The sequence below is a fragment of the Erigeron canadensis genome, chromosome 7 (assembly GCF_010389155.1).
Source record: "Erigeron canadensis isolate Cc75 chromosome 7, C_canadensis_v1, whole genome shotgun sequence".
Taxonomy (NCBI): domain Eukaryota; kingdom Viridiplantae; phylum Streptophyta; class Magnoliopsida; order Asterales; family Asteraceae; genus Erigeron; species Erigeron canadensis.
Genome location: NC_057767.1, coordinates 33,275,169 through 33,299,777, shown reverse-complemented (window position 1 = coordinate 33,299,777; position 24,609 = coordinate 33,275,169). Strand labels below are relative to the sequence as shown.

General features: G+C 33.6%; 1 protein-coding gene across 1 annotated transcript; it reads right to left on the bottom strand.

Annotated features, from left to right (window-relative positions):
• Positions 1 to 14,737: 14,737 nt before the first annotated feature.
• Positions 14,738 to 22,807, bottom strand: LOC122606917. The gene is made up of 15 exons (XM_043779807.1): positions 22,505 to 22,807; positions 21,076 to 21,240; positions 20,859 to 20,975; positions 20,672 to 20,756; positions 19,731 to 19,839; positions 19,181 to 19,248; positions 18,938 to 19,060; positions 17,690 to 18,513; positions 17,014 to 17,217; positions 16,866 to 16,926; positions 16,381 to 16,494; positions 16,080 to 16,193; positions 15,869 to 15,975; positions 15,732 to 15,784; positions 14,738 to 15,029 (listed from the first exon to the last, which is right to left on the bottom strand). Exons 1-13 carry the CDS (start codon positions 22,579 to 22,581, stop codon positions 15,877 to 15,879), a joined length of 2,160 nt encoding a protein of 719 aa, XP_043635742.1. The 5' UTR covers positions 22,582 to 22,807; the 3' UTR covers positions 14,738 to 15,029; positions 15,732 to 15,784; positions 15,869 to 15,876.
• Between the last annotated feature and the right edge of the window lie 1,802 nt (positions 22,808 to 24,609).

The following is a 24,609-nucleotide window of genomic DNA, read 5'->3' as shown; positions in this document are numbered from 1 at the left end:
CTACAAGAATTCGTAACAAGTCACGAACAAATACACGATGTAACAGCTGTGACTTTGACCGTTTGACCACTCGTACCATTTGAATAATTATTGAGTTGGCCACTATAGTTCAAGTGCAATTTGGAGTTCATGTAAGTGCACTGTGTCCAAATAGATCAATTTATCGATTAATTTAGGACTTATGTGCTAGTCGATATCATCGTTGGTGCTAATCGAACCTAAACCTTGAGATGACATTTATATCTAATTGGTTTTACGGTAGTAGATGACATTAATTCTAGTTAACAACATGAAATGGATCCTCCATGGGTCAAACCCATGACCCATCACCCAACTAACTTCCTTATTTTTCCACCTATCCATTCATTCCTTCCCTTATCTTTTCTTCCTTCCTTTCTTCTTACAAGAACAAAACACACACACACAAATGTCTCTCTCTCTCTCTCTCTCTCTCTCTAAGATTCTTACACCAAGATTATGGTTTCAAATTGGATTAGTGCTAGAAACATCATCTATTACATCTCCTTTGCATCATATCAAGATTTGGATCATCAAAAAGTGCAAGAATCCTCCATTCGAGTCAATTTTCGGGTTCGAATAGTTGTGGTGATTTTGGTAAGTCAAGTTCTTCCCAAATCGATTATTTTATGATTGTAAACTTGTTTCTAGTTAAACTTAAGAACCCTTGAGTCAAATCGGGTCAAAAGTCGTTTAATTCGAAATTAGGGTTTTGGATTGATTTTGATGGATTTGATGTTTTGAGACGAAATTATGAAGTGGGTTATGATGAAACATGGTTGGTTATGTTCAAAGTGTGTCTTGGAACTTCCTTAATCGATTACAAGGTCAAGAATTAAGTTTTGGGTTGAAAAATGGGGTTTATGCCCGTCTGGAGAGCACGGCCTCTGAGAGGCTTAACACGGCCTCTGAGAGGCTGAGCACGACCTTTGCTCTGCACAAGAGCCATGCTCCACTGCCCTCTTCGGCTACTTTTTCGGTTCCCGTTTCGTGTTACATTCAATCAACTTGTAACTTTTAGGGAAGTCTTATATCATCAAATAAAGGTCATATAACTTGTTAAAACACGAATTTAAACATTTTGATTTCCATCTCGAATTTTGGTGCTAAGTGACCGCATTTAACCAAAACTTTTCAATCATTGTTTAAACGTTCTTGAAATCACTTCTAAAGTACCTTTTGGGATTATGACATAGTATAGAAAGTTCGACCTTATTGTTGGAATGCATTTGTGATGTTGTAAAGTAGGTTGTGATCGTTGTTGAAGTTTCGGTTGTGGACATTTGACGACCGTTGGACATTCATAGCTTGATCTTAACTTGTTATTGCTCGTCACAGGTGAGTTCGTAGCTCCCTACTCGTTTGAGATTCGGGCTGAAAAGTGTACAACCTTAGTGTGTTAACTTGTTGTTTGTACAATTATGTGTTGCCTTGATTGATGACATAGTTCAATTGAGCATACCTTTGATTTCCTTGATTATGACATGACTTGATTGTGCATATGTTGAGTGTCTTGAGTGATGACATTGTTTGATTGATGGGACTGTTAACATGTAAATACGTGGTTGTTATATGATTTTTGTATATACATGTTTGGTTGACTTTTAGGTTAGTGGTGTATATATGGAAGACGATAATACCTTCGAAAGGTTGGAGATGTGGTGGGAAGGCTGCGGGTGACCCTATACATAAGCATCAAAGGCCTTTCAAAAGTAGTATCGTACGAAGTATATACACATGGTGTTTATTTCTGGGTAAACATTGGTGGTCATGGTGCAATTGAGTACGATGAAGTACATTACGTGCAATTGAGTACAATAAAGTACATTACGTGCAATTGGGTACAATAAGGTACATTACGTGCAATTGAGTGAAATTGAGGGACAATGATAGTCGTGTTTGGCATTATAGAACTTGTTAGATACTTATCGATATCATTATTACTTGTTCTTGTTTACTATGTGTATTCTAAATACCTTGCGTAGTTATGTGAATACATATGTGAAGGTCATTGATGGACATTGATTGATTATGGATTGTTTGAGTATGATTGATTTATTTATGATTAGGATAGTTGTACATACATCGAAGACGATGATACATTTAATGAGTTGTGGATGTGGTGGGAAGGTTGTGGGTGACCCTATATACAAACATCTAAGATTCCTTAAATGTAAAGTCGTATGAAATGTATGCGCATTGTGCATGGTTGAGTTGATGGACATGATGGACATGATGACATTAAACGGGTACTTACGTACTTTTTTTTGGATAAAAGGACTTGCGCCCTATGGAAAATATTATTAAAATAAGGAAATACAAAGTAAAAGCCCTCACGGGCCTCCTTTTAGTAAATAAAAGAGGCCCGTGATGCTGGAAATGAACCAATAGAGTGTCCAGACAGGCCTAGAAACACTCAAAATATATCAAACAAATGTATCTATCACATGAATCTACAACTAGCAATCTAAATCATAAGAATACATAACAATGCTAGTTTATACATCTAACTTCATGAGTTGTGCAGTCTCTCCTGTATCTGACTCTACATCCTCATCTTATTCTGGATCTGTATATGTTGGGTCCTGTTGAGTACTAGGAGCTGAAGGGATGCTGACATCATCAGTGTTCAACCCACATAAAGCATCATATGGGTTACCTGTGGTGATACCTGGTGCTGAAGTAGATGACATATCCTGCTGGGATGCAGCACGTGTACCTCGAGTGTGTATCTGGTGTGACCCTGACTGGCTGAAATGAATCTGTAGAATCTGAAGTGTCTGGGGTGGTAATCGGTGCCTTGCCTTTTGAGTTAGCAGGCTGCTGTGGAACCTTAGGTACATATCGTACCCTGGGCTTAAGAATTTGGATACCCGCTGCAACTTGGGCTTTTTTGTCCCTTCTTCTTCTCTTCTTGGGCTTCTGAAAGCCCTGCTCATCCTGTGAGACCTGTGGATCATGTGTCTTAGTACCAGATGGGCCTGCTTCAGTTGCTGATGCATTTATGGGTGCCCCAGCTTCCATTTCTTCAGCAGACTTTGGCCTGTCAACACAATCAAGAAACTTGTGCCCAAAAATAGCATAAGGAGAACATCTATCCGGCTTTCAGAGATACTGTAACCTGAATTTTTGCATTTTACCCAACACCAGTGCCTCAACAAAAACTGGAATGTCATGATCTGCACTAACTTTAATCAACACCCTAGCAAAAAGAGCCCTGCCTGACTTTTTCTCAATCATTTCCTCAGTAAATCTATCCAAAGCAACGGGGACCACAATAACACTAGTGATGTGGCTAAGAATGTCATAATCCCACATAGTAGCATCCAAATCATATATATTAACCCACATGTGAATATAAGTAGGTCTAATCTTATCATTCTCAATCCCGACTTCCCATTTCTTTAACAAAACAGGAATATCATTAAACAACCAAGGCCTATTCTTTATCACAAATTCCATACCCTCAGCATTATCAAACTTAAAATAGAATCTACCCTGGTTATTCAAGACAACATCAACAAGTCCATACTTTTTCCACAATCTAAATGCATGAAAACGAACAAAAGGAAAAGCAGGCCTTTCACCAACAAAACTACCAACAAAAGTCATCAACCATTGCTCACTTTATTTCACAATGAGATCATCAGGAATAACAGCATGTCTAGTACCAATCTCAGTAAAAACAGGAAAAATGAATCGAAGCTTACCAGTCCTATGTATATTTGCCGCTTCTTTGAAGAGGTTGGCAAAAGTGTTAGGTGTTTGGTTACCTTTTGGACTGGAGTGAGCAAAATGTTGATCAGAAATGACTGGAACTCCATTTTTGTCCACCTTGCTAGTTTCAATGTCATCATTCTTATGGCCAACATCATCAGAATCCTTATGCAATTCAGCAGCTAGGGACAGTGAATCCAAAAAAGATTCAACAGGCGCATTGACATTCAACTTTTGTGGAATCGAGATGTCATGCACACCATGCAAACCAACACCATCATTGTTGTCTACTTGAAGTCGTTCTTGTAACACATTACTCATACGATCAAGTGAGACCCTTGGAATCGACTTGGCAGCCCCATCTACTGGTTGTGTGTTTGAATCACCATGCAGAGGAGGGGGAGGTGGGGGCATCGGGTTTTCAAATGAAAAACTAGGGTTTTCATGTTGAAAATTAGGGTTTTCGGTTTGCACATTGACCCGATTTGAATCAACAGCGGTTGTTGACCCACGACCTGACCCACCAGAATGTTGGACGGGTTGAGGCGACCCATCAGCCACCCCATGGTGGTTGACCGGAGCTGCAATGGTGGCGATCGGAGGTGGAAACAAAAAAACATAGCTATTAGGGTTTTCAATAGTGGCAGCCACATTTTTTCCCCCATCCCTTGAATCTAATCGGATTGAATCGAGCAAACCCCTCCCAAATCAGAACCCGCTGCCATGGCCACATCATGGTGGCCGGCAGCCCTTCCATAGGCGGCGACTTGCGGTGGTTGCATGGTAGCAGGCGGCGGCTGGTTGATGTTTACATTAAATCTGGCCGATTTCAATGATGAAATCGGTTCGTTTGCTTCTGATTAAAAGGAATCGACAACAAAGGTTGAAGAAGATGATGATCTGAGGTTGTAATTCGAACGATTAACAGCAGAAGAGGATGAATCGAAGCCTAGGGTTTTTGAGTGAAAACCGTCGACCACCACCCCTACTTTTTTAGAATTTTTTGGAGCTTTTGAACGATTAGATGGTGATTTTTTAGGCATGATTAGGATCGAAATTGAACAAGGAACATGAATTGGGATTTAGATTGTAATGATTTTGTGTTTTTTGCTTGAAAATTGAAGAATTGTGGCCAAAAATGGATGGAAGAAAATCGCCCCCCCTTGAGAGAAAAAACACACACTACACCTTCAACATTCCATAGGGTTTAGGGTACTTGATGACATTAAACGGGTACTTATGTACTTGATGACAATATCGATGACAATAGAGGGACAATGTGTGCATGTGCAATAAACGGGTGCTATACGTACTTGATGACAATTGGATGACATGAGAACAATCGAGGGACATTGATGAACATGTTTGACATTTTAGAACTTGATGGATATTTGTTGATGTTGACATTCTTTGTTCTTGTGCATTATGTGTGTTCTAGCTATGGTAAAACTGTGCAATGGATACATGTGGGTCCAGGTTACGCTACGAGCCAACCTATATTGAGTACTTGTGCCTTTTAAGGACTTACTGTAAGTGTGTTCCATGCTCATTATCTTTGTTCATATTGTGAATGACTTTGGCATTAGATCCTTGTCATCTGCTCCTACGAACTCACCAACCTAGTGTTGACTTTGTTTAGTACACTTTTCAGGTATTCAAGAGAATCCAAGATGTGTCGGTTGATTGATGTTGTGCTAGAGTTTGGGCTTGGACTTACATGGATCCAGGATTCATTTGCCCGTATTTTCTTTGCATTATGTATTATGTACTTGTTGTTGATGTTGGATTCACCGAATCCCCTTTATTTCATATAGTTCATGTTCTATGATAATCTCATGCTTACGCTATAACTTTTCAGTGCATTTCGAGTCTAGCTCGGGGTGTTACACACGAACGGATCACGAGTTAGCACACACGTGGATAGGGATGGCAAACAAACCCGTACCCGGTGAGAAAATCCGAAACTCGAGAATTTCGGGCCGGGTTTGGTTCCTGGTAAACGGGTCTAGGGCCGGGTATGGGGATAGTTTTATTTTTTTATGCGGGTTTGGGTCCTGGTATGGTTTTAGATGAAAACCCGCATACCCGACCCTGTATACCCTAAACCCGACTCCGTTTACCCGAACCGCATATATTATATTAGTGCTCAGGCCCGTCTATTGGACGGGTAATCTCAAGATATATAAATCTTATAATAATTGAGAAACAAAAAGTGTATTAGCAATATCACAACTTAATAAATACGTTAGCTAAAGGGTTTACCCCTTTTTTTCAACTTTATTTAAATAAAAAGAGAAACAAAAAGTGTATGACAAATATCACAGCTTAATCAATACGAAAACTAAAGAAAAACATATGAAAATTAACTCCATATAAATATTGATTTCAGTTTACCCTTTATTTTTCAACTTTAGTTATATAAAAAGAGAAACAAAAGGTGTAGAGTATATAATTTGAAAAATACATATCAATTCATCAACAAAGGATCATTTCGAACGTTTGGATTTTCTTCGGGTTGTTCCACTCCGAAACAGTCCATACATGCACAACACGGAGTCGTAAATGATTGTTAACATGTGTTGGCTTAAAATCTTCAAGATGACTAATGTGGTCTTATTTTTATTTTATTTTTTGTTGAAGAAGAAGTCATAATCAACCTATAATGGACAACAAACTAAAATTAAAGGGATAATAATAACAATAACATAAGAATTTAATGTTAAATAATAATAATAATACGAACAGAGTATATAAATAAAAAACCTTTTTATTAGTCGATCGTTTTGGTAGTCGAGCGTAGGTTTTTTTTGGCATAGATAATAATAATAATAATAATAATAATAATAATAATAATAATAATAATAAAGATTTTTTTATTAGATTTTTTTTATTAATAAGGAGAGAGTATTCGGCTAAAGGAGGGGGGTTAGGGGTGTCAAGTGTACCTCCAACCCCCTCTTTTAGTTATACTACTAGTGCTTAGGCTCGTTCAATGGACGGGTAGTTTCAAAGTATATTAATCAAAAGCTAAAAAATTAGAATTCAGGTATATTGAATTCCTATGACCAATATCACAATTTAATCAATACGAAAACTAAAGAAGGAGACATATAAAAATTAACTCCATATAAATATTGATTCCAATTTACTCATTTTTTTCAACTTTTAATTACAATAGTAATAATAATAATATTAATAAGATAATAATAATTTAAGTTCATAGTATATTGAATTTCATGAAAGTGATGATTTTTAAAAATTAAAAACATGTTACCGAGGTCAAACATTTTGGTAGTCGACTATTTTTTTTGGTTTGGTCGTAGGTTTTTTTTAGTGAGAATATGTGAAGGCTTTTTCTTAGGTTGTATATATATATATATATATATATTATAATAATAATTTTTGGGAGTTTTTTTTTAAATAAATATTAAAAAATTAAAGGATTAATAAGGAGGGGGGATTAGGCTCTAGGAGGGGGATTAGGAGTGTCAAGTGTACCTCAACCTCCTCTTTTAGTTATATTATTATAGATTATCATTATTTTTATTATTATTATGATATTATGATTGGATTTATATTTTTGTTTACACCGTGATGATGAATTATATTTGCTAATTAAGCCTAGTTAAGTTGTACAAAAAAAAATTTATAAAAGCAAGCCCATAAATTTTGCAGACTAAAATTTGTAGGATTATTAAAATAATAAATAAATATTAAAAAATTAGATGATTAATAAGGAGGGGGTATTAGGATCTAGGAGGGGATTAGGGATGCCAAGTGTACCCCCAACATCCACTTTTAGTTATATTATAGATTAAATACTAATATGTTTATTTCCAATTATTTGAATAGGAATGATATATCTAGTTTTAATTCAACATTAACGATGTCAATCATTTCATTTTAATATTGCTATTTTAAATAAATCGTTGACATAAGTTCCATACTTTCTAGAAAAAATCATGAAATTAGATATTTATGTTTCAGTATTGATGGAGGTTATAGAAATGGAAAATTCCAGTAAGGTGATTTTTTCATAAGAATCAAATTTATATGGTACAAATCTTTATATAACAAACAAAAAGAAGGATTTCAAGAGATATTAATAATAACGGATCCCCGATTACCCGTGGAGAAACCCGTTACCCGATGGTTAGTAAGTAAACGGGGACTCATCGGGTTCGGGGACGGGTTTGGGACGAGGAAATTTAATCAGGTCCGGGATTACTAAAACCCGGGCCGTTGCCATCCCTACACGTGGACCTATGATATAGTATTATTACGCTAAGGCATTATTAACTCGATCTTAAGTCTTAGGTTTAACGACTAATTATTAAGTGAAATGCCATTTATCTAGTTTGTGTCCTTTTTAAATTGTTTTGTAAGTTTCAGGAACTGTTTTGGTCAATTATATCAGCTTTTATAGTAGTTACAACTTCAGTCCCTATGACAAATATTAATTAATGGAAAATGATTAATCAACCTAACTCATATACCTAAAAATCAACCTAAAACCTTAAGAATTTGACATATGGATTACATTAATTCTCTTTCCTAATCTCGTCCCCTGATTTTTTCACATGTCATCATCTTACTATTAAGCATATATTTATGCACACCAAATTAGGTTGATTTATCATTATCTTTAATTTAGCTCTGCAAATAATATTTGTAAGAAGTTGACAGTTTCAGTCCCTCCGTGTAGATGACCTTGCAGTTTTAGTCCTTTTTAGATCAACAGTTTAGAAAAGATACAGTTTTGGCCCTCATAAAAATAATCATTAAAGTTTTAGTCCAAAAGATGATTAATGATCATGAAAATGACATTTCCAACTAAGAAGATTGTAAAGATAAAACATTTTAAAACATGATAAATAACCCCTTGTTTTAAAAAGAAAGTAAATAATATATGTAATACCATCATAAAAAGTGTCTATAGCTTACTGAAATGTCGAGATTGATTAACATGTTGTCATATATTCTTGAATTATTATATGTATATATGTCATGTATATTATAATAATTCCAGCGTATAGATGATTTATTGAATTATGTTTTCTTGATAGCTAATAATATTAACAATAATATAGATTCTTTAATGATATCTAAAGATTAAAGAAACGACACTTTAAATTATCAAATTAGACTTACAAAATGGCCGAGAATGCCACTAATTTGGATTGAAATCTTACTCCTTATTTGCTGTTTCAAAATCAGAAAAATAACAATATAAAAGATTTGCTTTTGTGTTTTTGTAAAAATAAAACAATAATTATAGTACTAGTAGTAATATAAAATAGAGTAAATTACACTTTTCGTCCCTGAAGTTGGCACGTTTTGCACTTTTCGTCCCTTAAGTGAAAAAAAATACAATTTTGACCTTAAAGTTGGCAGATTTTTCAATCATCGTCCCTCGCCAAACGGTGTTAAGTTTCAGCCGTTAAGTCCCACACGTGCAAAATACGTGAGGGACTGAAAGTGCAAAAATCTACAAGTTCAGGGACGAAAACTGAAATTTACTTTATCTTCTCCAGGTGAGTGGCCGGAAAATTCGCCAGAAAACTTAAAATGCCGATATCTCACTCGTTTCTTTGAACTAGACCACGAAACCACCACCAAACTTCTCAAAATTAATTTCCGCACGAATCCTAACCAAAAAATTTCAGACTCAACACTTTTCAGAAAACTCAAAATCTCGCCGGAAAACCAAGAAAGTAGCTACAGTGATCCATCCAATTGAAAGTAGCTACTCATCTAACACATGCATATATATATATATATATATATATTTAGAGTTTATAGAATATAATACAATACATAAACATATATATAATTAATAAACCTCTATGAAAAGAAAAGGACTATCTTTAATTATGGTATTCATCTAAATTATTTATTTATTATTATTACTTTTTTTGAAGGACTAATTGTTTGTGGTTTTAACTCAAGACTTCAAATATGGTTTTAGACAAAAATGACCAACTAAAAGCTATTGTGCAAAATATAAACTAAATAAATTGAATACATTGTTGGTTTTTCGTCTACTTTGTATTGAAATATAGTTGATCTTCTTCGAGTCCAACCAAGTTGTGTACGTAATTGATCAAATAATTAATAGATATAACCCCGTGTAAGTTTTAGATAAAAATGAATACCCTAAATTCCTAATCTAAAAAACCTAATCACCCATATATAACCCAATATGATCTTCAAATTGTCAAAAGGTGGTTTTATTTATCATTACAAACAAAACTACTTTTATGTGTTTCTCGCGTACTGTTCAGAAAATGTCAGATCATGTTTACAGTTTGGTTTATAATGCAAGTAAAAAATGGAGCAAAACTAAAACTCGTAAATATTAATAATAGGAAAATACATACCACGAGTTTTTCATTGCATTGGGCGCATCGAAAGCATGTTTTATGATAAGGGATTCCATCGGCAGATGTTATTACAACACTTTCCGGCGAGATTTTGAGTTTTCCGGGAATTGTTGAATCGGAAGTTTTTTGGTTAAGATTCGTGCGGAGATTAATTTTGAGAAGTTTGGTGGTGGTTTCGTGGTCTAATTTGAAAAAACGAGCGAGATATCGGCATTTTAAGTTTTCCGGCGAATTTTCCGGCCACTCAGCCGGAGAAGATAAAGTAAATTTCAGTTTTCGTCCCTAAACTTGTAGATTTTGCACTTTCAGTCCCTCACATGTTTTGCATGTGTGGGACTTAACGGCTAAAACTTAACACCGTTTGGCGAGGGACGACGATTGAAAAAATCTGCCAATTTTAAGGTCAAAATTGTAATTTTTTCACTTGAGGGACGAAAAGTGCAAAACGTGCCAACTTCAAGGATATAAAGTGTAATTTACTCTATAAAATAATATAGTTTCTAAAATACCTTTGAAGTAATTGAATTTGGTTGAACTTGTGATGAAGAAAACGTGAGCTTGACAAGAATTTTAGTTTATGATTCCTAGTTAAGTAACTTGGTGATTGACAAGTGACCAAAATTTTGTAGTTTCATGATTTGTTGTAACCGAAATTTTGAAAGGAAACATTATAATAATACTTTAGTTATTTTATTAAGAAAATAAGTGATAATCAAGTTGGATGGAGATTTTGTTGATGGAAATATGAATCATTGTCTAGGTTGATTATAAGCTTCACACGTGTTTTACTTAAGTGAATAACCACTTAATTTTAATGTGGAGTTAACACTTGTAATATTTAATTTGATGAATTTATATGTCATTTCTCACTAATAGATGGATATTGATTTTAGAAATAAACTAGTACACTTTTGTTAATTTCGAGTTATTTCATATAGCTAAATTTGATCGAAGTTAGCTCCATGCCCATAATTATCTGCCTAACCGACTTTTAATTTGACGTAAACTTGCTTCTAGTACGATTGAAATTACGTAACTACATTAAGTTTCCTAATTGGCATTTCCCTAAAAGTCGTCAAATGTTTCTATAACTTAATTAAAAGTGTGAAGATGTTAAACTAAACGTTAATCTAAGAAAACTAATGTGTCGAGATACAAATTTCCAACAGGTTCAGTTCTGCCGCTTGGACCTTACGGGGGCTTCCACCCCTTGGACCCCTCTATCAAGGGTATTACCCGTGGACCTCTATCCCTTAGTGGCTTCACCTCCAAAATCATGATATATTCAAGTAAACGTGCACTTCGTACCTCCAATCAAAACAAGTTATTCTAGTGACATTAACATATCCAACAGAGTTATGGGTTTCAATTCGTCACCAATTACCTTGGATGGCTTTTGCAATTATTCCTCCTCTATCTAACCAAAGTTATTAACTAATAGAACTAGTTGTGATCACATATGTGCACAAATAGCCTAATACACAGATTTCGTCAACATCATATGTTTGGCTTTGTCAAACATGATTTATGTCACAATATCATAACACTTAGTCACGCTAAACATCTTCTACATGCAATTGCGCACATTTGGGTTAAAGATACGAAACCCTCGAATCTGATTATTTTGGCTAGTCTCATGCCATGAATTAAACCCTCATTGTGATTCTTTTTCTTTTACCAAACGCCCACTAGAGCTGTTTAACGATAGCAATGAATTACCGGTTTATCAAAATCCAACCAAACACACGTGGTTCAATGGACAAAGCTCATAAATACAACCCATAATGTCAACATACAACAAGTATTCTATCAAAACTTTTTATAATGAACGACGATTATAGAATTGGCCTATAGATAGGATTTGAACAACCAATTTAATCACAATTTAAATAAGGGGAAAATCCATTAAAAAAAAAAAAAAAAGAGTTAATCTTTTTACTCAAAATTCCTAATAAGGGGAACCTATTTAAGTTTCGTTTATTAAAAGGATTTCATTTTTAAAAATTTCTCAGAATAGGTAATATCGTTAGTTTTTACTGTTAGTCACCCATTAAGTGACATTTCAGCATGCCACATCATTGAAGAAGCCCACATCATATCCAAATTACAGATGTATATAATTAGAACTACCTCTTACGACTTGCATCATAATGAGAATAAAAAAAGAAGACGGCAAGGATGATCATGATGAAAGCTATAATGGGTAGATGGTGACAAATAAGAGATGCAAACATCATAAGAAGAAAACAGGATTGTAGCTAAAGAGAACGGCTCCCCTAGGTAAGCGATTTGATGAATCCACCATTTTTATCTTTGCCGCCGGCGAATGTTAGCTGGAGTTAAAATCGCTAGGTGGATGGTGGCGGTGATCAAAGAGTAGTTTGGAGGTTGGGATGACGACGACGATGATGATGATGATGAGAGCCTGTAATATCTATATAACTATATTGAAATATTATTATATACTGTATATGTATATGTAAATGAGATAAACACTTATTGAATAGTGTGATATGTATATGCATTTATATACAAATGAAAACAATGGCCAAATTGAATTGAATTCGTAAAGGATGACGGTCTGAACTTGTTTGTAATCCCAATCACCACCACCGGATTAACAAAGAATGAATTTTGTGAAGTTTGTTTTGTAATATATTATGGGGCATTCAACGTGGCAATATGCGGCATCCAAGTCAGCATTTCTGATGACATGACACGTCAACATGGCACTTAACGATGAAAACTAACGACATTATCTTTATTGAGAAATTTTTAAAAACGAAATTCTTTTAATAGACGAAATCTAAATAGGTTCTCTTTATTAAGAATTTTAAATAAAAAGATTACCTTTTTATGAATTTTTCTCTTTAAATAAGGATAAACATATACGGAGTATTTGATTAAAGAGAAAATTAAACTATTAAAAGGATGCTTGGATTAAAGCCTATCCTTTTGTTCTAAGGGTGTTGAAAATAACCAAACTCATTTAACCCGACTCGACCCAAATGGGTTTGGGTTATACGGGTTGGGTTATTTGGGTTTTGGGTTAGTTATTTGGTTACTCATATAAACTTAATTGGTTTGGGTTGTGGGTGATAAAACTTTATTTTGGGTTAACCCAAATAACCCGATTAAATTTTGTCATGGTTACTAGAATACTAACGAAAGTTGACAATTGTAATTTTGTTTCTCCAGTACATCTTTCAATATATATAAATTTTGTCTAATATTATGTTATTTGTTATTGAAAAATTGGAAACAAAAACTGTTTGTATTTCAAATTTAGAATGACTAATCATAATAACATGATATATAAGAATTTAGAGTGACTCTTCACTATAACAGGATATATAAGAATTGGATTTGGAAATACAAGAAGAAACATTCTTTTGGACTATAATACATTACTATCTTATGATGATGTATTTCAATACTCATATGTTGGATTGTTATGTAGCAAAAATACGGTATTGTACATGTAAATGGCAACTAACCCTATTTTTCACAGTGAAAGTTTTTGTAGTTGTTTCAAAACCTTTTCAATTGGTTAATTTCGGTTTAACCCAAAACCCAACCCGAACTAACCCGAACCATTTAACCCGAAACCCAAAACCCAAATCTTTATTCGGTTCAGTTTATGGGTCACATTTTGTATGGCTCAAACCCGAATAACCCGACCCATATAACCCAAAACCCAAATAACCCAACCCATCAACACCCCTAAATGTTTTGATTTGTAACTTTGTGTCATATAAATAGAGTAATAGGTTTTCTCATATATATTTCTATACTATCTTATAAAAATATAACTCATATCTATATTATATTATAAAAAGAATAACCTTTTTATTTTTAGTAATGTTGAAAATATGTAATATTTTCACTTTGCACCCCTTAAAATATTTTCACATACACTACCTTCTTAACATTAATGATTAAATTACACTATCAATCATTTATGTTTTAAAATATGTCCTTTAACCTGTTACATCAATTATATACACAACTCAACGTCGTTCGCCGCCACGACTACCGCCGCATCACGCTGATACTGTGCTAGTCTTATAAAAAAAATAATCCATATCTTATAAAAGTTACAAAGAGATTATATTTAAAGTACCTTTAATAATCATATTATACTATCAATCATTTATCTTTTTAAATATCTCCATTAACCTTATACATCAATTATCTAAACCACTTGACACCGCCTCCACTGCCAACAATCATCCCCACACTATCGACAACATTATACGAGTACCGTGCTAATATATTAAAATAATAATTCAGCAGAATTAACTTTTTTGTATTAACCGAAATAATTAATATCCATTTTTTTACGCTTTATAGAATTATAGTAAACTGTTAGGACTGCTTACTTAATGCGAATATTTTATAAAAAAAATATTACTGATTACTCTAAAGTACATCTTTTGTTACATAAAGTCTTCAAAAAGAAAGATTACCACCAGCTTAAGGAACAAGAATATACAGTTAGGCAGATCAACAGGATCCACTCGCTTTGTACTTTGTACTTTATGCACAAATGTCAGATCTTGTATACAAGTATGAACTATCAGGTAAAACAAACGAAAAGACCAACGAAACTGACAACATTCACCAACACACCTTGTCTCTACAGCAGGTGCAAATTATAACGACTATGTGAAACAAGTTTGTGTTGATAATTACAGTACGTGGTGAGATTCTTATAAACCTACATACAGCGGAATGTAGCCACGGGCAGTGGCAACTTTACGGGTGTAATACTTGTTAACAAACATAATGTACATGGTCAAACATATATGAAAATGGTTAAAAGTGTGAATAAAAAAGAAAAAAACCAAAGCAGAAAAAATGGAACGAAATCCAGCTAGCAGCATCAGTTAGGAGAGCTGGTTCAAGTTCCTGTGGGCAAAATGTATGGTTCAATATCCTGTTACAATTACATCGGCGAAAGCCGAGGTACGATGGTTCAAGAGTTGATTGTGGTATGTCTATGACTATTGGTCAAAAGGTTCTATGAAAATGCAGGTATGTGACTAATCATAATTTGATGCGTAGATGGGCAAATAAAGGTGAAAACATATACAATACTCTAGAGGTGGCAAAATGGGGGTGACTTAGATAACACTTCATTTACATTCAAAAACTGATGTACACTTCATTTTTAACAGATCAAATCAGATCGCCTCGTTTTTATCCACGTTTTAACTAAGCTTCCAGCAATATTACTAAAACAATCTAAATCTTTACATAAATACAAAATTTAACATTATATTCATTAAAAGAAGACTTTGTGAATGACTTTCAGCCTTTACCCATTTGCCATGTTCCTCTTTTAGCTAAAAAAAATTATGTGACTTGTTTAACCCATTTGGAGATAACACACACCCCAAATCAAACCCATTTACACATAAAAAGGGATCATATTGCTACCTCCACTACGACTTTGGTTAGTGGTAGCACAGAGCAAAAGCCTAATAGATGCACATGTTTTTTAATGAAAATGGTTGCCTGAGTTCCATAAAATGTTGCAAAACCGACAATACAGATACTGGTTTCTGTAGTAAGAAAAGGATGAATAACTATTTTAACTTGGAAACATACCTATAAGTGAAATATTATCACTGTGTTGTAACATATAAAGATTACACCTGAGCCTGCAATACAAACACATAGACGTCAAGCCATCAACCAATAGTATTAAACAAGGAACATAATTTAAGAGATATGTTTAAATTAACCTGTATCATTATTCTACATCAACCATTTGTGCATCACGAAAAAGATCAGGGATGGTAGATTTTATTCCATTAGCGCCATTAAATTGAAGGATTCTAAGCTTGCCTTCCTGCAAAGACAAACAATTATGCATGTAACGCAATGTTGTTTAATCGAATACAAAATATTGGAAAATTAATGTGGTAGAGAAGCTTTGCATAATGGAATAGAGACCTTTGTCCCGTAGACAATGCCTCCTCCAGCAAAAGGATGGAAGCAAGCTACATTCACCTCGTCCTCTGCACTAGGAAGCACACTCACAAGTTCCATATCCAATACTCTGTATACCTGAAATTTTTATTCAAAGTCAACATCAACTCAATTTACAGACATTAAAATTGATAACAACCTAGAAATTTAGTCATATTAGCTCCCATCTATGTTTTGGTTATACACAACAAATCTAAAATTTGCTTGTAAAAAACAGAGTGTAGATCTAGAATATTGGGAACCAGGTTATAAAATGAGAATTTACCTCCAAAACAGTGTAAACGGATAATGAAGCATCCCCATTGATATCAATGCTTTTAAGAAGAGAGCTATGACGTCGCCCATATGCCAGCAACACGTGCTCAGAACAAGGTGAAAACTGCAGAGAAAAAGATGGAGATTAGTACCACAACAATAACAACAAAAATGTGCCTCACAAGATTAAAACTACACAAAATATCAAAGAAAATCTGTAACTGAAGGTACTACCACAAAGATTATCTGTCAAAGTTTAATCATCAAATTCTGAACTAATAAGACTCTTAGTTTGCACTAATTCAAACTACGAAATAATTTGTCAATAACTAGCGAAAACCCAGATAAAGATCTGGTCATAAGTTTTGAGGTATAAACAAGCAAATAAATGGTTTCAGAGATTTATATAAAGATTATTGTAGTTCAAGGACATAAATTCATTGTTTTCCTTTAAGCGAGCTTTTAGACGCGACGAAGGAAGAGCATAGAGCATACCTGGATTGACGTTAAACAGTGAGCGGCTCTAATCGGCCTCGAGATAAGTACCGCACCAAAGCTGCATAAGTATTAAACAATGAGATTACAAATTTCCATACACGAAAAGTTAGCACAAATAAAAAATGCTAAATGAATGGCATCCTACGTTGGCTCCTCAAGTGAATATATTCTGAGTTCATAGATGACTTGACGAGCAGAGATAGGATGGCGTGTAGGAGATGTTCCAGGCCCAGTTGTTTCTTGATGGAGATGGGTCGATATCCCGGAATCAGCTTCAAACTGAGGAAGCACACATGCAACACATGTTGCTAAATATCTGCCACAAGGTGAAAAATGGGCACCCATTTCACTGCAACAAAATATCCGAATAAGTAACCCACACATAAAACCCCTATATAGACATATATACCATTCAATACACCAATCAAGATTAGAAAGGCAAAAACAGCAGAGACAACTGTACCATTAGCAATCAGTGTGACTTCTGTTATTGACCTTACTTGCGAACTACCCTAAAGGTGGCACAATCTCTAGATTGTGGGAGTTGAGGCAGATCAGGTCAGGCTGACCCATAAAAACTCTTTCGCCATGTTTATATATAATAAAAACATTAATTATGGACACAAAACATTAGTATCAAAATACTTATGTGAACAATTGAATAAAATAGTGAAGTTGCATGCATTAAAAAATAGACTTCATTTATATAACTTATTACCCATTCAGTTAAAGAGATAGTCATTCACCTGTTTGAGATAAGCCACCCATAAAGAAACATTCATGATAACAAAGTGAAAATGCCACCTCAACCAAAATCTTACCTGCAAAGGACCGCATGTGGTATAGTTAGACGGCATCGTTCAGACTTGAGCAAGGCACATGGATTTTTAGCATCATGAGTCCATATTCTCAGCTTTACGGTGCAAGGCAACTCAGCAGCTGCAGTATCCATAATTGATGCAGATATTTGAGACCGTATTTGATTAATCATAGGTATAGAGTTACCCCCGTCATTTGGCTCATCTGTTGGCATCCAACTGATGTTATACGGCATAACCAAAGATGCCTCGGGTAATTCCCTGTTAGTGTTTGCCGGCTCATTACCAACTGCATATCTATGTGGATTACCCCTAAGAGGAAAAGTCGACGATGTGCCAGCTTGGTTGTGACCCATTAACCATCCTCGCATAAAAGGTAATTCCCATTGTACACGGTCTATTAATAGGTCTTGCCTAATCTCATCAGAATCTCGACCTAACAGGCCCGTCCTTGATACAGGAACATCTTCAACACGAGAAATCTCCATGTCTGAAGCAGTATTTTGGTGATATCCACCTTGATTAGATAAATTATCATTTACAGCAATATGGGCATTAGAAGTAGGTATAGAGATAGCCATCAGCGGCTCATATTGTCGATCAGAAGATTCTAATGGTCTAGCATTCAAGCCAACAGGCCTTGAATCACGTCTTTCGGTTGGAGAAGACGAGAAGAGAGGCAAGGGCATCAATGGTAATTCCGCTGCTAAACTTAGCCGATCAATGCGATGCATATTGCCCATATATACAGCAGGAGGAAGGTAATGTAGATAACCCATAGATGTTGCAGGGGCCATAGTAGAATCTGAAGAGTCAAGATCATTGACCTGTAAAAAAAATCACACTCAAAACATGGCAAAATTTTCTGAAACCTCCAACTAGATGTGGGAAAAGAATGGTTAGACAGGTTGGGTTACAACCAAAAGCAGGTCCATGTCAAAAAAAAAAAAAAAAGTAATTAGGTGTGAAGCAGGTTTGGTTATCCCTAAGCACCTCTTGATAAGTACCAAGTGTGTCAACCTATATGATCACAAAGGTTCAACGATTTGAATAGTAATCTAACGTTTTAAATAAAACGATTTATGAGATTTTATGCATTAAGACCCTTGAGATATTAAGCCAACTTTCCTTAGAAGCTGGTACTTTTATTTAACCGCACGTCATGTTAGAGATATACCATAGGCTGAATCAACCTATTCATAAGTTGATGGGTCAAAATTGGAACCTCTCCAGACCATGAAAATTTTTTACCTCAGCCGTTAAAAGAAGTGGAGCAGAATGTGGATGGAAATGCACAGCACGGAGAGAACGTCTTGTCCTCAATACAATAGCAGGTGGAGATGTCTCTCTGCTATTGTATTGCCATAAATAAAGCTGAAATTTAATGCGAACATCAATCTTATGATCTTACTTTACAAAATCAGAAATATCTAAACAAAGTAAGAAAAAAAAAACATTGTAGATACATGACAAGAGTTAAGTTAGTATTAACACCTTATGGCCTGCAGCAACTGCAAGCAATTCTCCTTCGGCATGAAATGCAATGGAAGCAATAGGCCGATCTGTCATAAACACAGATATACAGACGTAAGAAGATAATCACAAGATACCACACAGAGAAAACAAAAAGCAACCGACAACTGTGATTGCATATAAGTAGGTGGTTATATATTCTACAAGGGTAATCCTAGAGGTGAGAGATGGGTTGATGGGGGTTATGCTTGATATTTTACAGGTCAGACAGGTTAAAAGCCACTCAAAGTGTTTTTATCTTTTATCCATATATAACCTACATCTATTTATTCCAATAACAAGATAAGAATCCAGATAATATGGCTTTTGTAATCATGTTTGGCACACTAATTGGTCTACTACACGGTAAAATATTATGATCAGAATTGTCAGTACCCGCTAGACCCCCTAATATGCAACCTACATGGTATACACGTCTAAATTTTTCTATTTGCTCAGTCCATTAGGAAGGGTCCCGATACTCCCTAGTGTACTTTATATAATAAGGGAAAAGACAATGTAGCATAATTACAAAAATCACGGGATCCTATGCATTCTGATGTATTTGCATTCCATAAACGAACTTCATGGTCCAAGCTTCCGCTTGCAAGTATTTCTGGACGCAGCGGATGAAATCTAACCTGTAAATTCGACAACATATTTATGAGGTTTAAATCATGAGACACCCAAGATACGTATTAGTTCATGCAAACAACACGTTGAAACAACGATATAGATTATCTCATAAATCACATGAGTATATGACTACTAAATCACAACAGCATACTCCTGTAATATAAGCCTAAGAATATAAAACACCAAAAATACCTTGAAAAAAAAAAGTATGTTCAATAAATTTTAGGTGACTATTAGTTTTTTTGTGTAGACACTACCATCCAAAGTTATCTAAGAAATGAGTTGGGAGTAAAGTACTAGAGTTATGTAGAGGCAGCGAGATGCTCAAGTCGGTAACAGGCCAATATGAATTTTAATTAAAATGCTCACTTTTTAGTACAGGTCGGGTTGCGTTGAGCCACAAACACTTTTTTGTCCATCTTGTAGTTTTATTAAAAATTCTCAAGTCAAATTATGATTATAAAAACAGTTATAACGATACTACAAATTTGTAGATAAATAAGTTAGGAGGTTGTATATGTTACAAGCACACTTTCGGCGACTTTCAACCCATTTGACCTGTTCTTTAACTACATTTTATTTCTGTGTCTCATTACAGATAAAGTCATAAAACCCAACACATATGGTCTGATTCATAAGCAGAATAGCAGATGGATTGCAATCTCCACCTTTACGACTAAGACTTATCGGGTTAAAAAAGTATATTACTTTTACCAACTATAGTTTGGATAAAGCTAAGTGCCTAGGAAGTCTACAATGACTATGTAATACTGATGTCAGCTATGAAAAACTAGAAGGAAAAAGATGTAAAAAACATAATGTATATTCGAATCTTACCACCCACGGCGTTCTTCGATGTCCACTCAATACCTTTCGACATTTCCCAGTTTGGCAGTCAATTATTTTCACAGTATGATCACCACTGTCAACCAAAAATTGAATGGCTTCAATTGATATAATTATAAAAAAAAGGCTGCTAGCAGCAATTACATTTATAATTAAAAAAAAACAACCAACAACATACTGAGTTGAAGCAAGAATTTTCCCATCTGAACTAAATGCTGCTGCAATAGTTGACCTCGGTGAAGGCATTAACGAACAATACTTGGCAGATAAACACTGCAATGACTCAGTCTCCACCCTAAAAAACAGGTAATGTAAACAAAAATGATACAGTTTCAATTTTAATCCTTCTAGTTAAAATCATATAACACAAGCAAAACTAAGATCTAGACAAGTACCATGAAAAAAGTTCACATCTTGAATCCCTTGCACATTGACTTTTAGGCTTAACAACTGAGCGGTGATTCATATCAGAAGTTCCACCTCCCTTCTTTCTTGGCATATACTTTCTTATCTTTGGAGCTATCTCTCTCTTGCTCAACATTTGGAAAACATTCCTACTACTGAGAAAATTTGTGCGTTAGATGGCTAGTAACCAACAATTTTTACAACAATATATAACAAGCAAACGCTTGCAAGAAAGAAAAAAAAGTATGCTTTATTAGATTATAACCAAGCTAACCAGGGTAAAATCCCTTGACTCGAATAAATTAGTTTCATACATCAGTGGACATCAAAATTTCTAACATGAAAGACTACTAACCACAAATACCACCATTGATCCAAGACATAAGTTCAAATAACATACAGATCTAGATCAAGTTTAAGACCAAAAATCAAATTACATACTCCAACTAGTGAAAAATAACCATCTATCCAAATTGAAAAAAGCAAATCAAGCCACTAAACTGTATCAAGATATCAACTTTCCATACCACATACAGAATCAATTTATCAAAACTAAGTATCAACCGATAAAGTTTCTTTAATATCACATCAATAATACATTTTAAGTTCATAATACGATGATAGTCTAGTCTGTCTCAAAACTCCTAGCAACAAAATCTGTTAAACACATAAAGGTCTAACTCAACTTTGATTATTAAAAATGGATATACATACTTCGACTGGATATAATCGGAAATCAGGCCAATAAATTTTACCAATATATCAACTTTTCATAATTCCACATCATGCCATCATCTACTAAGCAACTCAAGAATTGAAATTCAACTTCAATCGATCAAAACTTATAAGTTTCACATCTAGTAACTATTGATTTCCCACAATATAATATACTAATCGGTCATCAGTGATCAGAATTCATATTATATACAGATCTAACTCAAATTAAAATATTACCAATGCAAATAAATACTTCAAATAGATATAATTACCTAACTATCCTCATCACAAAAGATGAAAGCAAATTAGGCCACTAAATTATATATCAACATTCTACATCCTGCCGTCGAGTAATCATTTACATACGAAATCAGTATCAATCAATCAAAATTCCTAAACTTCACACCAAAAAAATAACATTTCCTTATCTTTTTTTTCTTTTTCTTTTTTTTGTTTTCAACAATGAATTGAAGCAACTAAAGATCTAGCTCAATTTCAAATTTTGAAAAAGAAAAAAAAAAATTCAACTACATGATTGTCCTAATTTTGAAAGATAAAATCAAATCAAGCCACTAAATTGTATCAAGATTTCAACTTTCCACATCACGCAACCATGTAATCAATCGCATCATCAAAATTCAACATCAAGAAACAAAATCTTGAAACAAATATACATATATACATATAATAATTGAATCTTACTTTTGATGGGCTGCAGCTGGTGAATATAAAGATGAATTATCATCATCAAGATATGAACTTGTTTTCATGATATCCATTTATTTATTTTGTGTATATTATGTATTATATAAATTATAATAATAAATACATAGAAATAAAATCAGCCCACAATCTAAAATTGATAGATCTCACTTGGGTTTCTCTGTTTTGTTGTGAAGTTTTAGAAATTGTGGAAATTTAGAGAAAACCCTAGTGGTGTGGTGTGATGAGGTGACCAAGATATATGTTAATCCGGGCAAGTGTCTGAATGATGTGTTAACTATGTGACACATTCAACTATGGAGTCCATTTTGTTGTTATATACGAGTATATATTTTTGGGAAAATTCTAATTATTGTTTGTACTTTTTTATATTTAATATATACAGGTCACAAAATATATATATAGTAAAAGATTTGTTTTTGGATTAGTTAATAGTTTTATAACCCATTTAATATGTTGTCACTATGACATAAGTCATGTCGATGTGTATCTTATCTACATCTATATACAATTAATTAACACGTTACCTGCACAATACGACGGCAGGGCGGAGGCAAATAGGGGTGAGGTTGGTCATGGGCCACCCCTAAAAGCTGATATTTATTTTAGGCTTGCATCTTATTATTTGCTAGTTTGGTCCATCTAAATATAATTTCATTTTGGTTCAATTTTAAAGCCCAATGTCATATCTCTAAAATTCCCTTGTACAGATATCAACGCAAGTTCGTAGGTTTTAAGTTATTTATAAATTAAGTTTGGAGGTTTTTAATTTAGAGTCTTTCATTTTTTAGGATGAAAATTCCATCCACTGGAAGATTTTTTTGTTTAGATTTTTTCATGTCAATCAACATCATTATAGTAGATACTAGATTTTAGACCCGTATCCAACACTAGACACGAGACTTAGTTAGATATTAATACACATGTAACTCATAAAAGCTTATAAGTTCAAAGTTGAAGATATAAATAGATAATAAGTGTTCAATTCAAATGTAAAGAATGTTAAGCTAATAAAAAAGAAAACTAATGTAATAAAAGAACATTGAAAGCATATACCCCCTTTCATCATTTAAAAAACTTCATTATAGATGAAATTTGTTTAAGGTGTCACATATTAACACCTTAAAGCCCTTTATCGACTTAACTCGAGATAATGCAATATACAATTGTTCGTGTGTGGAAACCGAACTTTGTAAATAGAAATCAATTTTAATAACATTATAAAAATAATTATTTAGTTTTTTTTAATAATTAAATAAATTTATGTAAAACCTAAATAATGACATCATCGAGAGTCAATTTAATAAAATCGAACAATATGATTGGTTAATAAGTCATTAGTTCAACTGTCTTTTAGTATATATTAAAATGTAACAAAATTAAATTAAATAGTACAATTACTATTAAAATTTTCATATATTTACATTGAATTTAATTTATTTATAATTAATTAATTATATATATATATATGATAGATAATATTATTAACTGGATATAGATTAGTTGTTATTTTATTAGATAAATATTAGCTATTATTCTATCGGATATATATATTAGCTACTATTATTTATTTATTTATTATATTAAAATTAGTGGTTAAAAAGTGTGGATTTGTGATATAAAACAAAAAAGTGTAAATTAAAGTCAAAATTGAAACAAAAGTCAACATTAAGAAATCAAGAGTTGTGATTGGTCAATAAGTTAATAAAGCAACTGTGCTTTAGTATAATAAAAGATAAGGCTGTTTACATCTTAATTTTCCTCAATTATCGTCGAGGTATTGAGACATAAAACTCATAAAAAATGACATTGGGTGTTTACTTATTTACTTAACACTAGATTACCTGTGTTTTGAGCGTTATCATATTGTCATCTTTTTATGCAAGTAATTTACTATATACATAATAATTAGCATTTTTTATATTTACTATAAAAATAATAATTAAAGATAAAATGATCACAAACATAAAAAAGATACATGTTGTTTCAAAATTTAAGATACATCAAATTAACAATCTTGAATAATATTATATTAACAATATTATATCTACCAATAAACTAAAACAAGATTGATATGTTTTTAA